Here is a 15,623-nt window from a genome sequence, read left to right on the forward strand (position 1 = left end):
ATGTGTTGGAACGAGCTCTGGACTGCACTTTTTGTCTTGTGTTTGTCTTTCATTGCCATTGTTTTTCTTTGTGTGCCACCAGGTCTATAGTTATAGTTTTGTGTTTTGTTTGTTGTTTCATTAAATCTAATCTGCTCATGCATCTGTCTCCGTCTCTCCATTGTGACAGAACACAAGACCTTTAAAATGGATGGAGCAAATTTTTTCGCCACTCAAGAGAATCCTGGAGTCCATTAGGTGGAAACCAGAGGAGAGGGAGTCTTGGATCAGGGCCACATAAGATACATCCATTTTCTCTACCGCTTTTAATACACAGGGTCGTAGGGAGCCTGAAGCCCATCTCAGGGGATGCGGGCACAAGGTGGGGAACACTCTGGATGGGGTTCAACCCAGCACAGGACACAACTGTACACACATTCACACACTATGGACAATTTTGAAATGTCAATCAGCCTACAACGCATGTCTTTGGACTGGAGGAGGAAACTCCCCTCAGGTAGCGCCTTTTTAAAATTATAATGTTCTCTTGCAGGGTGTTGAAACGCTGACTAAACATCTAGTGAAAAGACAGAAACAATTGATCCTTTAACATGTGGTAAGATGGCTTCAAAATCAAGTGGCAAGTCTTCTGTATCGCACAAGATATCAGAATCATCAGCAAGTTCAACTGCTCATGCCAGGGCTAAAGCTGAAACTGCCAAATTAAAAGTGTCATATGCCAAGCTAACCTGAAGATTGAAAGAATGAGAACAGAAACGGAGTTAGACATACTGAAACTACAACAAGAAGCTGATGCAGCTGTAGTGGAAGCTCACACATTAGAAAATGTTGAGTCAATGCAGGTTTTAGATGAAACAGGAAAGTCTGTAACAGAGAAGGTCAAGTTTGATCGTACCAGTGAATTTGTTCAATCTCAAAGAGACTTGCAGAATCGTTCTCTCTCTCCATACTTACCTGCTATGGATTCCCAGTAGCTCCACACCCACCTGTGGAGGATGTCTTACAGATGCAACCCGACAACACTCCTATATCGCCAGTAAGGGATAACATGAAGTACTCATCTACACCAAAGTTATCTAGTCTCTTAAAAGTCAAGGCTAAGAAGGAAGGCAGTATAACAGGCCCCACCATGAACGTAAATGCTCGGCCATATGTACCCCAATATATTCCTCCAGCAAACACACCACTTGTCGCCGAACCACTGGCACAGTATTTAACAAGACAAGAGCTCGTCATTTCAGGACTGTACAGATTTGATGACAAGCCCGAGAATTACCGCGCATGGTACTCCTCATTTACAGGTGCAGCTGAAGGAGTTCAGCTCACAGCAACCCAAGAATTGGACCTCATGACTAAATGGCTGGAGAAAGAATCTAGTGAACACGTGAAACGCATACGCTCTGTGTATGTCAACAATCCCAATCTAGCCTTACACACCGCTTGGGAAAGACTACAAGAGTGTTACGCAGCCCCTGAAATTATTGAGAAGGTACTGTCCCAATGACTGGACAGTTTTCCCAGGATTTCAGCCAAGGTTCACGTCAAATTAAGGGGACTGGGAGATTTACTAACGGAGCTGGAAAGTGCTAAAGAAGATTGTTATCTCATTGGCCTGTCATATCTGGACACCTCACGTGGAATTGGTCCAATCGTGGACAAACTTCCATATGGTCTTCATGAAAAGTGGGTTTCTGTTGGCTCATGTTACAAAGAAGAAAATGGTGGTCGCTTCCCTCCCTTTGACTATTTTTGCAAGTTTGTATGTTCATAGGCAAAGAAGCGGAACGATCCTAGCTTTATGCATCAACACAACACCACAACTCCTGTAAAACCTGTCAATCCATTTCAAACAATTATAACCTCAACAAACCCATCTCAGTGCATAAAATGGACGTTCCCAACTAATGATGACCCTAGTAAGAACTGTCCACTTAACAACAAACCCCATCCCCTTAAAAAATGCAGAATGTTCAGAAACAAACTCCTCCATGAAACGTCAGGAAAAAGAGCTGAAGGTTTTCAGATCGAGCCACTGGACGGCAAAGTTGTCATCTGCCTCCCTCCACTCCTAGAGTGTCATGAGATCTTCAACAACCGGTTAGAGATACCTACGCCAAGCACAGTGCTACACCAGCCTCATCTCCCTCACATCGCCAAGCACATCCCAGAACTGGATCCAGAAGCAGAAATACTCCTGCTGCTAGGAAGAGATGTCCTAAGGGCACACAAGGTTAGGCAGCAGGTCAGTGGACCACATAATGACCCCTTTGTACAACGTCTGGACATAGGTTGGGTAGGGATTGGAGAAGTGTGCCTAGGTAACGTGCACAAACGAACTGTCAGCACATTCAAGACCAATGTGTTGGAAGGTGGTCGCATTCTATTTTTCAGCTCTGCACAAGCTTCATACGTGTCAAGGAGACTCAACAAAGCTTTAACAGGAACGGCAAAGCAGATGAGAAGACATTGGGACAGTCAGTGTTAACCCGAACTGAGCATGATAACAAACCCGCCCCATCTGTTGAGGACATGCTCTTCTTAAAAATAATGGACACAAAGGTCTATAGAGACAATGCAAACAGTTGGGTTGCCCCACTGCCATTCAAGGAACCACATCAGGCTTTGCCAAACAATAAAGAACAGGCAATCAAGAGGTTCAAGTCCTTGCAGAGGACCCTAAGAAGGAAACCTAAGATGCAGCAGCAGTATGTGGATTTCACTGAGATTTTCTCTAACGGACATGCTGAGTTAGTACTGCCACTGAGAGATCACAAGGAGAGCTGGTATCTCCCAAAATTCGGGGTCTACCACCCGCAAAAGCCAAATCAGATCAGGGTGGTCTTTGACTCAAGCGTCCAGTGCGCTGTCATATCTCTCAATGATGTGCTCCTTACAAGCCCTGATCTAAATACCACGCTCATTGGTGTTCTGCTTTGCTTCCGAAAAGAGAAGGTTGCAATCATGGCAGACATCCAGCAGATGTTTCATTGTTTCTTGGTATGTGAAGACCACCGGAATGTCCTCTGTTTTTTATGGCACAAGGACAATGACATAAATAAAGATGTAATCGAATACAGGATGAAAGTCCATGTTTTTGGTAATAGCCCAACTCCTGCTCTGGCAATATATGGACTGCAAAGAGCCATTAGAGAAGGTGCACAGGAGCATGGTGCTGATACAGTCAAATTTGTAGAACGCCACTTCTATGTTGATGATGGCTTGATATCCATTCCAACTGAAGCTGAGACAATTAGCCTGCTTCACAGAACGCAGGCCTCACTTGCTGAGTCAAATCTCTGCCTACGCAAGTAAGTAAATAATGCAACTGTCAGGCAGTCATGGAGGCCTTCCCCCCTGAAGATTGTGCCTCAGTAATCAAGAACCTAGATCTCAGCAGAGAGACCACACCCACACAACGGTGCTTGGGTCTCCTCTGGGAGATCAAGGCAGACACATTTACCTACTCAGTACCAATCACAAATAAACCATTCACACGGCATTGAGTTCTCTCCACCGTGAACAGTGTTTTTGATCCCCTGGGCCTATTGGCGCCCGTCACCATTCAAGGAAGAGCCCTTCTCAGGGAGCTCACCTCCGAAAAATCTGACTGGGACACACCCCTTCCAGAAGACAAGTTAAACAGATGGGAGGCTTGGAGAGATTCACTTCAAGACTTAAAGCAACTTTCCGCTCCATGTAGGTACACAGAAACTTCACTCACTGGAGCAATTCACACAGAACTGTACATTTTTTCAGACGCATCAACCAAAGCCATCGGTGTGGTGGAGTATCTGAAAGTAATCAACAGTGATGGTAAAGCTGAAGTAGGATTTGTCATGGCAAAGGTAAAGTTAATGCCTCAGTCAGAGCCTACAGTCCCAAGGCTTGAACTGTGTGCAGCTGTCTTGGCTGTAGAGATGGCAGATCTTATCCATGATGAGCTAGACCTAAAATTGGATTCCAGCAATTTCTACACAGACAACAAAGTAGTGCTTGGTTACATTTGTAATGAGTCCAGACGATTCTATGTGTAAGTTCACGATAGAATTCAAGGTATTCGTCTGTCATCAAAGCCCGAACAATGGCACTATGTACATACAGAAGAAAACCCAGCAGACCATGCATCAAGATCTTTACCTGTATCACGTCTGGCACTGACCTCCTGGTTCACAGGGCCCTCCTTCCTGTATGAGCCACATGCAGAAAAAACACAATAAAGCTTTCAAACTCATTGAACCTGAGAAGGACCAAGAAATATGGCCACAAGTTCAGACTTGTGCTACATCCTTGGAAGAATCAGTACTTTCAATCATCCGCTTCAAGCGTTTCTTTAACTTCACCTCCTTAGTGAGAGGAGTAGGATTCCTCATCCACATTGCCAAGTCCTACAAACACTTGAGCCAAAACGACAAATGTAAGGGATGGCACAAATATAACCAACCACATACTCCAGATGAAACGACCCAAGCAAAGAATATTATTCTTAAAGCAACTCAAAAGGCAGCCTTTGCCAAAGACCTTACAACTCTTCGGATGAATGATGCAGTGCACAAAAACAGTACGCTGCAGAAACTCAGTCCAATCCTGGAGAATGACCTTATCTGCGTTGGAGCATGACTGAAGCACTCTCATCTTCCAGCTGCTGAGAAGTATCCAATAATCCTACCCAAAGATAGCCACATCTCACAACTGCTTACACGCCATCACCATGAGCAAGTGAAACACCAAGGCTGTCACCTAACTGAAGGAGCGATCAGAGCAGCACGATTGTGGATCTTAGGAGGCAAAGCACTGATCAATTCACTCATTCACAAAGGTGTAACCTGCTGCAAATTACGCAGGAAGCTGGAAGCTGGAAGAACAACGCATGGCAGACCTGCCACCTGAGCGCCTCAACGCCTGCCCTCCGTTTTCATACGTTGGACTTGATGTGTTTGGTCCCTGGTTTATCACTACCAGACGCACCAGAGGGGGGCAAGCAGAGAGCAAACGTTGGGCCATCAAATTCAGTTGCATGAGCTTGTGAGCTATGCATATTGAGGTCATAGAGTCCATGGACACATCCGGCTGCATAAACGCCATCAGATGCTTCTTTGCATTCCGGGGTCCTGCAAAACAGTTGAGATCTGATTGTGGCACCAACTTCATTGGAGCATGCAAAGAGCTTGGAATGGACAAAACTATCCAAAGATACCTCAGTGTGCAAGGATGCATCTAGGAATTCAACCGACCACATGCCAATCACATGGGAGGCTCGTGGGAACATATGGTCAGCATCGCCAGGAGAATCCTTGATGCAATGCTTCTAAAGCAAAACATTCACTTAACCCACATCAATGTGTTGTGCACATTGATGGCAAAGGTCACTTCCATTATAAATGCACGACCGCTTGTGTCTGTGTCTTCAGACCAAGAAAACCCTTTCATTCTCTCACCGTCAATGCTCCTTACACAGAAAACGGGAGTTCCTCCTCCACCTGGAAACTTTATGGACAAGGACCTGTACACAAAGCAATGGAGACAAGTTCAGGCTCCTGCAAACCAGTTCTGGTCGTGCTGGAGCCACGAATACCTACCTACATTGCAACACCGACAGAAATGGACGGAATCTCACAGAAAACTTCAAGTCGGAGATCTAGTTCTTCTCAGGGACAAGCAAACCTCCCACAACTGCACACAGGCACATTCCCTGGAAAGGATGGACATGTCAGGAAAGTAGAATTAAAAACAGCCAACCAAGGCAATGTAAAAACCTTCCTAAGGCCAATAGCAGAAGTTGTTCTACTTCTACCCAAGGACTGAGCTAAAGACTGATGTTACAGACTCCTATAAGTTAGTAGTGACCTTACCTAGGTCAGGCAGAAAGTGTGTTGCCTTAAGCCATCACATTTATTTTCTTGAATTTTAAGTTTTTGACAATAATCTAGTTAATTATAAAAGTTAATAATTGCTTTACAGTTTACAAAATAATTTGTTAAAATCGTTTCATCCGTTTGTGTCACGTGATGACGTTACTTCCTGTTTTGTTACTTCCTGGTTGGTATGTAAAAGAATGAAGTAAACAAGGCAAGCAGAGCTGAAAACAATCCAAGCCAATCTGCTAAGAAAGATCATAGAAGCAGTGTCGTAAGTTTATGTATCTAAAAGTGGACATGTTGAATATCAGTTATTGATGATGATTCTGTCTAAAGAGGAGAAAATATAATGTTTAATACGTTCATGTAAATCCAACTATTTTCAAGCATGTAGGCTACAAGCTAACCTTTACTGTGAAGCTATGCTAATCGTGATGATAATTGTTATGCTAACTTTTTTAGAAAGCAATTTATGTGAATTTAAATAATAGTTTACACTGAAAGTATGCTGTAACTAATGACAGAGACTGATTATATTTGTGTTGGTTTATTTCAGTTTTCACCACTCAATGTCTTTGAAGCAGAACTAACAGTAAAAGACTCAACCTTACTACATCACTGTCTTCATTGGCTATGGTTTAACTAGATGTTTAGTCAGCGTTTCAACACCCTGCACGAGAACATTATAAAAATTAAGATCAGCTTGACTTTTTAACTCACATTAAATTGTGTTACTTTATTCTTATTTTCACCCCTCATACCCCCATCATGTTGATTCTACTGGGGATCCATTTCTGTTCTCACCGCCTGTCTCAGTACTTGTTGTCTCCTTGGATCAAAGAGGACACCAGATTCTCCTTCAGCTCATCATACTCGGACTGGAGGATGACGTGAGCCTCCCACTCTCGCTCACATTCCTAAAACGCACACATGAGGGAAAAGAAGTTCAAACTCGAGTGCTTAATGTTAACATATGCAATGGTTAACTTCTGGTTACTAATAAAATCTAGCAACTTGAAAATACTATTTTAATTTTGGTTAAATGGATCTCATCACGCAGCAGAAACATGAAAAGTCCTCATATTATTTCTAAAGGAAATGCTTAATGCAAGACTTTTCTCACTTACATTCATTTGATCAGCAGACCATCTGTAAGTCTCATGGTGCAGATTCTCCATTTCCCACACTCTTAATCGCAGTCTCTCCACCTGGTCTATCAGGTCAGCCTTCTCCATCACCAGCTGAGCAATGGTCTCTACTGCCTTCTGGGGTTTCGGCTCATCTTCAGACTGGGAGACCTAAAAAAGTACAACAATTATGGCTTAATGGCTTTATTTACTTCTACACACAAACATTCAGACACTTTTAGAAACCGACTCATTACTCATAAGAATAGTTTAAAATGTATTGGGGGAAAAGGACAAAATGTCCTCAAAATGTGTGCAAACAAGTATATACACACATGCACACATGCGCGCGCACACAAACAAAAATACAATAACAGTCAGGGTTTCATGAGAAGGAAAGTTTACCTTCAGTAACTGCTCCTTGTCCATCAGATTCTCCTTCATCTCATCGTACTCGGACTGGAGGATGACGTAAGCCTCCCGCTCTCGTTCACACTCCTAAAACACACATGAGGCAAAAGATATTCAAACTCGAGTGCTTAATGTTAACATATGCAATGGGCCACTTCTGGTAATTAATAAAATCTAGCAACTTGAAAATTATATTTCCCCAAAGTGTGACTGTAAACACACGCGCACACGCACACACACATGCCTAAAACACAGCCATGATGCAAAAGATGTTCAAACTCGAGTGCTTAATGTTAACATATGCAATGGGCCACTTCTGGTAATTAATAAAATCTAGCAACTTGAAAATACTATTTAAATTTTGGTTAATTTAAACTCATCATGTACCAGAAACATGAAAAAGTCCTCATATTTCTAAAAGAGTTGCTTAATGCAAGGTTTTTCTCACTTACATTCATTTGATCAGCAGACCATCTGTAAGTCTCATGGAGCAGGTTCTCCATTTCCCACACTCTTAATCGCAGTCTCTCCACCTGGTCTTTCAGGTCAGACTTCTCCACCTCCAGCTGAGCAATGGTCTCCACCGCCTTCTGATGTTTCTCCTCATCTTCAGCCAGGGAGACCTAAAAGTACAATTAAAATTTATAAACTTCTACACACACTTTCAGACACTTTTTAAAAAATGTGGGTAAACAAGCACGCGCACGCACACACACACAGATTCATGATAGCAGTTGTAGTTCCATGAGAAGAAAAGTTTACCTTCAGTAACTCCATTATGTGTATCACACCCTTCTTTATCTCATCCTCCTCCATATGAAAGTCCTAAAACACACAGATGGGGCAAATGTTCAAACTTGAATGCTTAACATTCACATCTGCAATGGGCCACTTCTGTTAATTAAAAAAATCTAGCAACTTGAAAATACTATTTTATTTGGGGTTCATTTAAACTCATCATGCAGCAGAAACATGAAAAAGTCCTCATATTTATAAAGGAGATGCTTAATGCAAGGTTTTTCTCGCTTACGTTCACTAGCTTATCACACTCCCATTCAGTCGCATGGAGCAGGTTCTCCATGTTCTGCACTCTTCCTTGCAGTCTCTCCACCTGGTCTTTCAGGTCAGAATTCTCCACCTCCAGCTGAGCAATGGTCTCCACTGCCTTCTGATGTTTCTTCTCATCTTCAGACTGGGAGACCTAAAAAAGTACAACAATTATGGCTTAATGGCTTTATTTACTTCTACACACAAACATTCAGACACTTTTAGAAACCGACTCATCACTCATGAGAATAGTTTAAAATATATTGGGGGAAAAGGACAAAATGTCCCCAAAATGTGAGGAAACAAGTATACACACACGCAAAAAAAATACAATAACAGTCAGGGTTTCATGAGAAGGAAAGTTTACTTTCAGTAACTGCTTCTTGTCCATCAGATTCTCCTTCATCTCATCGTACTCGGACTGGAGGATGAAGTGAGCCTCCCGCTCTCGCTCACACTCCTAAAACAGACACGAGGAAAAAGATATTCAAACTCGAGTGCTTAATGTTAACATATGCAATGGGCCACTTCTGTTAATGAATAAAATCTAGCAACTTAAAAATTAAATTTCCCCAAAATGTGACGCATGCACGCACATACACTCACATCCCTAAAACACAGCCATGGTATAAAAGAGGTTAAATATGGATAACTTAATGATCACATCTGCAAGTTGGCCCAACATCATTCTTATTATACCATGATGATAACAATAATAATAAACCTGATAATAATTAATAATAAACCTCATTATATAACTATTACCCTAATAGGTTCATATCTGAACTCATGATAGAGATGAGATTTTAGCCTACCATCTAATCTAAGCTTGCCATCATCACTGCATCAAACTCCAGTGTACAGATATTTCCTATTCTCAATCATTCCCATCATATGGTGCTCATATTATTACATTTTGAAAAGTACTTTTTAATCAGAGGCTTATCTCACGTACATTGCGTGCCTCACAGAGCAGTTCCTCCAGCTCCTTCACTCTGTCCTCCAGCTTAGTACTGGACACCACAAGCTTCTGAATCTTCTCCTCAGCCCGTCTCACAGCACCCTGAAATACACCGTACAAATATTGTTGGCTTTAGATGATTGTAGCATTCCTGAGCACTAGCATTTAGTCCAAACATCATGTTTAGTTGCAGCTCTCTGATCCATCTAAAGGGCCATACAGCCTACAGTACAATGTCTGACACAGAATCCTTATATTCATCAGACTTCTGATCAAATTTTAATGCATGATTTTCTTGATAAAAACAGCAATTAATGAACACCAGGTCTGGATTGCTGTCCTTAGCTTAGTGCTGAAGTACAAACTTAATTTCCTCATCCATAAGTAGCAAACACTTCAAACCAGATATTAATTTTAAAATGTTCATATAATGGAAAACTAGATTTTTGGATTTCCCCACAACCAAAGTTAGTTGCAGAACAAACTTACCATGACCTGGTCCCGAGGAACCTCTATTGGTTGGACCAGAGCTGGTTCCATGGCCTGGTCACACACTGGGTCTAAATTAAAAAATAAAAAACCAGCAGACATCAGTATCAACTATTATTTATGGTTTGAATTCCAGACCAGCAATATTTTCCACTTCTGGTCCTGGTGGAGCTCTACAGCACAAGTATTCCACCTTTCTCACTGGCCTCTAGAATAAATACACTTTATTGATGTTCAGTATGTACATGTCTAATGTGGGCTAAGGCTAAGAACACACTGACAGATTTTATTACACATTCATGAAGCTAAACTCCTCCATGAACCCGGACAGAAAGAGAGAGTGCCTTCACCCCTCAGTGCATCTTTCAAGCAGCCAAAATAGGACTAGAGCCTGGGTGACAACTCTAAAATATATTTTATCTTTAAGCAAAGTGTCCTGCACATTAAGCTCACTGCAAGTTTAAAATTTCTAATTAAAAACATTAATAAAAACTACCTAGAACACAAACAAATTATGGCCCCACTCTCAATCTCTATATTTTACCATGAAATATAATGATTAAAATCTTTCAGAAATCTTTTATTTTAATTTTGCATTGTTGTGTGACTTTATATCCAATCTATGCTTTGAAATGTTTTTTTTTTCATGAGAAATCCATAATATTTTAGATAAAATACACATTTTAGTCATGTTCCCAGGTTTTCACCCAGTCCTGTAACCCTAACACATTCCCCCCTCTGAAAAATTTGGAACATTCCACAAGACACATTTTCAACAGGAAGTTGCATCATCTGGCTCTTCTGAAGACAATGGGAAGACCAAAAGTAAGTCCTCTCATTATCTTTTCTCTATATTTGATGATATTGCAACTATGTCTGAGAAAGTAAATCTCAACATACTGTCCTGTTACCTAAATGATTTGCTAATTTAAAAAATACTAATTTTTGGTAAATCACTAGAGTTTGCTCAGTATCCTCATGCTATTAGCATGTATGCCATGTGGCTATATTTCATGTATTTGCTAATTCGATGCTAAAAACTCAGCCCTGTAACTCATATAAACCATAACAGGACTGAGTAGCAGTAACAGAAATGAGTAGAATCCTCTGGTGTATTGATTTATTAGTGTGACTATTAGTTTATGTAATATAATTTACTTGATTTTTAAGTTTTACAGTTACTGTTACTTAAGTTGTAAATGTATCAGTTTTATAATATAAATTCCATTGCTTACAGGGAGCCAATCCACTACCAAGTGCTGCAGAAAAGCAGTGACTCTATTGCACCTTATGCGATGCAGACCCAGAGAGGAGACAGAAATATTTAGAGAAGGAATGTGAAAAATACAGAAAGGACCTCGAGTCAGGCAGGAAGAAACTAATCAATGACCTCAGTCAGAGATAAAAGCGCAGACATCGCAAAAAATGGAGAGAATTACCATAGGATCCGGGACAGGAAAGAAGCCCTCCAACACCTTGTCACCCCGCCATACAGCCCCCAGTTATCACCAGAGCAAGCTGTGCATCCACAGCCAAGCACTTCCAGGTCTACTTTATTAAATGGATCATGTGCCAAAGACAATGTGCTAGAGGGGTTCGGTTTAATGAAAATTGACATGATTACATTACACTATGAATTTAGCAATCAGGTCATAGAGGGTAATTTATCAACATAACAGTACATTTTCCTGACTATTGCAGTGTGTAATTTATTGTGATGCATGTGTTTTTAGGCAATATAATCAAGGGCAGAGAAGAAGCTGAAAAACAAGAAAGAACTAAAGGTTCTGTTGAAAAAAGTATCCAAAAAAGCACAAAAGTACAAGAAAAAACTCCAGCACATTAAAAAGAAAAATGCATCTCCAGGCACAAAAGTAAACGAACAGCTGAGACAGCTTCCAAGTGTGGCCGCTCAGAAGTCCCTTTTGTTTCATGAAGCTCTGGTGGAGGGCATCCGAAACAAATACAAAAATGCAGAGGGGGAGAGGGAAAAGCAAATCATTTCAAAAGTGATAACAGGAAAAGTACAAATGCAATGCTTTGCTCAAAATTCATTGGGCTTTTCAATTAAAAGATGCAAAAATGAGAAGAATATAAAGGTTAACTACACCTACTAAAGGAAGCAGAACAACAGGGTTGCAGATGGTCTGATACGCAGAGTGGGGGTTTTTACTCAATGGATGACGTGAGTCGCATCAGAACTGGGAAGAGGCAATCAGAAGAATAACAAAAAGCAAAAACGGTTCCTTTTGGATACCATGAAAAATTTGCACAGGAAGTTTTTGGCTGAAGAACAAAGCTCCATCTCTTACTCACTCTTCTGTAAGCTCAGACCTTTTTGGATTGTTCATCCGACCCGGAGTGATCAGGACACGTGCATGTGCAGGATGCTTGAGAATCTGGGTTTTCTTGTGTAAAAGCTACACTACTTCATAGTAATCAGTACCATCAATCTGGATGACCTTTTGAAAGAGATATCATGTGACACAGAAAATATGAAGTGTATGTATGGAGAATGTTCGGAGTGCAAGGACCGTTCTTGCCCAGTCTCTACAGAGTACAATCCAGAGAATAAAGTGTCTTATATTCAGTGGGTAGTTGTGGATAAGCAGCATGACCCCATTGGCAAAACCTCTAAAATCACAATTAAAAAAAAAGAGTTCCACACCACTCTAGAAGAATTGCTGGAACAGCTAAACCTGCTGCTGCATAGGTTTAAGAGACACACTTTTAACATCAACAATCAGTTTATCCACTACAGGGCATTGAGACAAAGCTTAAAAGCACATGAATGCTTAATTTATGTTGACTTTTCTGAAAACTACCTCTGCAAGTACAGCACAGAAATACAGTCAGTCCACTCCGGAGCATCACATCAGCAGGCAACACTGCACACGTGTGTGCTTTATGTGTATGCAACCCCTCAATTGATGTGCTTCTGCACTGTCACTCTCAAGAAAAAAGGGCCCACCAGCAATCTGGCAACACTTGTCACCAGTGCTAATTTTTTCTTGAGTTGTACTGAGCTGCTCAGGCGAGGATTCACTGCAGGGACGTGGAACTTTTTTGAGGCGAGCCACGGGAAGGGTGCCCCGGGATGGTGTTGGAGGGGCCCTGAAGAGGAGGGCTGACAGTCTAGTCAGCCAAGGAAGAGACATTCCTGATGCTGAAGACCTGTTTGCTGTGTTGCAAGAGACAGACACAAAAATCAAGTTGTTTATTGTCAGCGAGGAAGCAGTTGATAAAGCAGTTTCAGAGATGCCCAATGATGAGCCACCAGTTCCGTCCATTATGAGGATCCATTAGGTAGTGTCCCTAGCCCATGGAGAACTGACATACAGGGACGTCAGCTGCTTGTGCACAACAACACAAACTCTGAACTGTGGGTGCTTTAATGCAAAGCATTTCAAGTTCAGCAACCAGCAGACAGCTCCCATGGCTCCCATAGTGACAGACGTTGTTGGTAATGTCGTGAAGTTGTTGGCAAATGGAGTGTGCTGAAGTACGATGGTAATCTGTACCCTGGTGTCATCACAGATACAAGTGAAACACATGTTGAAGTCCGTTGTATGCAAAAGATTGGGGTCAACAGGTTTGTCTGGCCAGCCCGCAAAGATATTCTTTGGTCCTTGTTTGAGGACATTGTGTGTATCATCACACTACCAAGGCCAGTCACAGGTCGTCACATGAAAAGTGAGAGAGAAGGCTAGGCCAAACTAGAGAAGGCTTTTTAGAAAGGGTCAGGGAAGTTTGTTTTCATGTATTGAGTGCAATTCTAGCTAAAACACTATTGGATGTAGTTTCTGCAACTGAACATTTTTTGTTTTGTAGATGAAGATGGAGAGAACCCAGAAGCCTAGGGCACATGGCACATATCTTCAGAAATCGGTCTCTCACACACACAAGCTATGCACACTCACGGACACACACACACACACGGACACACACACACACACACACATTCCTGTTGCTCAGATTTCATTCCTATTACGCAATGTTCATTTCTGTTATTAAATAGTTTTTCTCTAAAAAATAAAGTTAAACCACTGCTTTTCTCAATTGTGGTATGTCCATCATTTATCCAATATCTTAATTAATTACATGATATATAAAATGATAAAGTTGAGGTTTGGCTCTCCTTTAAAATGAAAAAGTGGCTTTGCATTTTTTTTTATTTTTTTTTAAAGAATACACCTGTGCATATACAAACAAATATCAATTATTTAAACATGCAACCAAACATTATAGAAAATATCTATGAAGTGTAATCAATAGGTGTAACTAACTTTTGGATATGTTAATGAAGTGTATTCAATATGTATAACCAACATTTAGAATTATTACTTAAGCATAATCGAATAATCAATATTAGTTAAAAAGCATAATGTATATGTATAACCAATAGTTAGAAGCATAATCTAAATCCATAGAACAATGTTTGATGAAGTTATAGTCTGAGTGTGGATTGAGCTGGATGAACTCTGTGTCTTACTGTACAATGATCGATCTTGCTGTACCAGCCTGTATCTTCCTCCACAGAAGCAGATAACTTTGAGGCCCGATACCAATTAACGAGCTAGGATAAGACTTTAAAAAAAAGTGAGTGTGGATCAAGGTCAGGACACACAAGCCTGTGTGAAACCTTTTTTGAATAAAAAAAAAAAAAACAAGAAGAAGAAGAAACCATGACCTGGTGAACTCGTTTTGAGAAAAAAACAACTAACTGCGCATGCTCCAAATATATCAGATAACATATAGATATGAATATTTAAAAGCGACAAAGAACATTGGTCTGTTTATAATGAAGAAAGGCAAAACCCCGCCTAAGATGGATACACTGTGGAGGAAGGTATATAAAGTGCTGTGTGTGTTTGCATAATTCAGACTTTCGGCAGACTGTCACACTTTATCGGTTTTCAATAAAGTTTATTTACTTTTTAACATCTACTAAACTCTCTGTCCCTGAAGTTTTTGACTTAGGCTAAAAATCTTGATTTATTCACTACACCATTTCTTTAAAATAAACACTTTGGTGAGAGGAAAACAGGAATTAGTTGACATTGTTTTTCAACATGCTTTTTTAAAAGACACGAGTTTTGCTAACAGGACTGAGAAAAATGCATCCATCTCCCGCTTTGAAACCTTGTAATAGTAATAATAATAATAATAATAATAATAATAATAATAATAATAATTCAATAAAAAGTTACCTGAGATTGACCAATATACATTTCGAACAGTGAAATATGTGTGTTTTTAGGTTCAGTGTTGAAAAAATATTTTTAAAAATGAAGTTTCATTTTTACAACAGGGAACAACAGGGAAATGTCACCCGTTCTTTGAAAGGGCAGAAGTAAACATAGCACTGCATAGTTACAGCAGCACGACTGAGAAATAGCTGTACCTTCAGGTGTGACCTCGGGGTCCGATGTTGTTTTCTTTCCATCGCCTCGTTTAACGTAATAGTAAATGGCGGCTGCCGTGGCTGCAGTTCCGGTCGTGTACATCAGAGGGCGCAGTCTAAGCTTCGCTACACCAGCGCCAAGTGCACTTAGAAACGTCTTCATTTTCTCTCTTGTTAAGACCAACTTCAATAAGCACCTTACTTGAACAAAGTTCGGTGAATATCTGAAAGCTCAGCGTTCTTGTTGCATTCTAAGAAGCCGACGCTCTTGTGTGATGTCATGGAGACAAGTGACGTCATAGCAAAGAATAATCGCGTGATGTGTAAAA

At 40.8% G+C, this 15,623-nt stretch overlaps 1 protein-coding gene and 1 long non-coding RNA gene across 4 annotated transcripts; one reads left to right on the forward strand and one right to left on the reverse strand.

Moving 5' to 3' along the window:
• Positions 1-5,368: 5,368 nt before the first annotated feature.
• LOC108270979 (leucine-rich repeat flightless-interacting protein 1) lies at positions 5,369-15,544 on the reverse strand. Of its 2 annotated transcripts, XM_017478079.3 has the most exons (11): positions 15,295-15,544; positions 9,891-9,961; positions 9,396-9,503; positions 8,808-8,900; positions 8,424-8,594; positions 8,156-8,218; positions 7,846-8,016; positions 7,388-7,480; positions 6,983-7,153; positions 6,660-6,772; positions 5,369-5,689 (listed from the first exon to the last, which is right to left on the reverse strand). In XM_017478079.3, the coding sequence occupies exons 1-10, from the start codon at positions 15,455-15,457 to the stop codon at positions 6,668-6,670; spliced, it is 1,209 nt and encodes a 402-aa protein (XP_017333568.1). In that variant the 5' UTR covers positions 15,458-15,544; the 3' UTR covers positions 5,369-5,689; positions 6,660-6,667. The 2 variants fall into 2 exon arrangements, with proteins under 2 accessions (XP_017333568.1, XP_017333571.1); XM_017478082.3 differs by lacking the exons at positions 5,369-5,689; positions 15,295-15,544 and adding an exon at positions 14,383-14,475.
• On the forward strand, positions 10,669-14,842 carry LOC108270980 (uncharacterized). Of its 2 annotated transcripts, XR_008397070.1 has the most exons (3): positions 10,669-10,715; positions 11,128-11,436; positions 11,624-14,842. It is a non-coding gene; the product is annotated as an uncharacterized LOC108270980 (long non-coding RNA). The 2 variants fall into 2 exon arrangements; XR_001813778.3 differs by having other exon boundaries at positions 11,128-14,842.
• Positions 15,545-15,623: the final 79 nt, after the last annotated feature.

This window comes from Ictalurus punctatus, chromosome 10, assembly GCF_001660625.3.
Source record: "Ictalurus punctatus breed USDA103 chromosome 10, Coco_2.0, whole genome shotgun sequence".
NCBI lineage: Eukaryota > Metazoa > Chordata > Actinopteri > Siluriformes > Ictaluridae > Ictalurus > Ictalurus punctatus.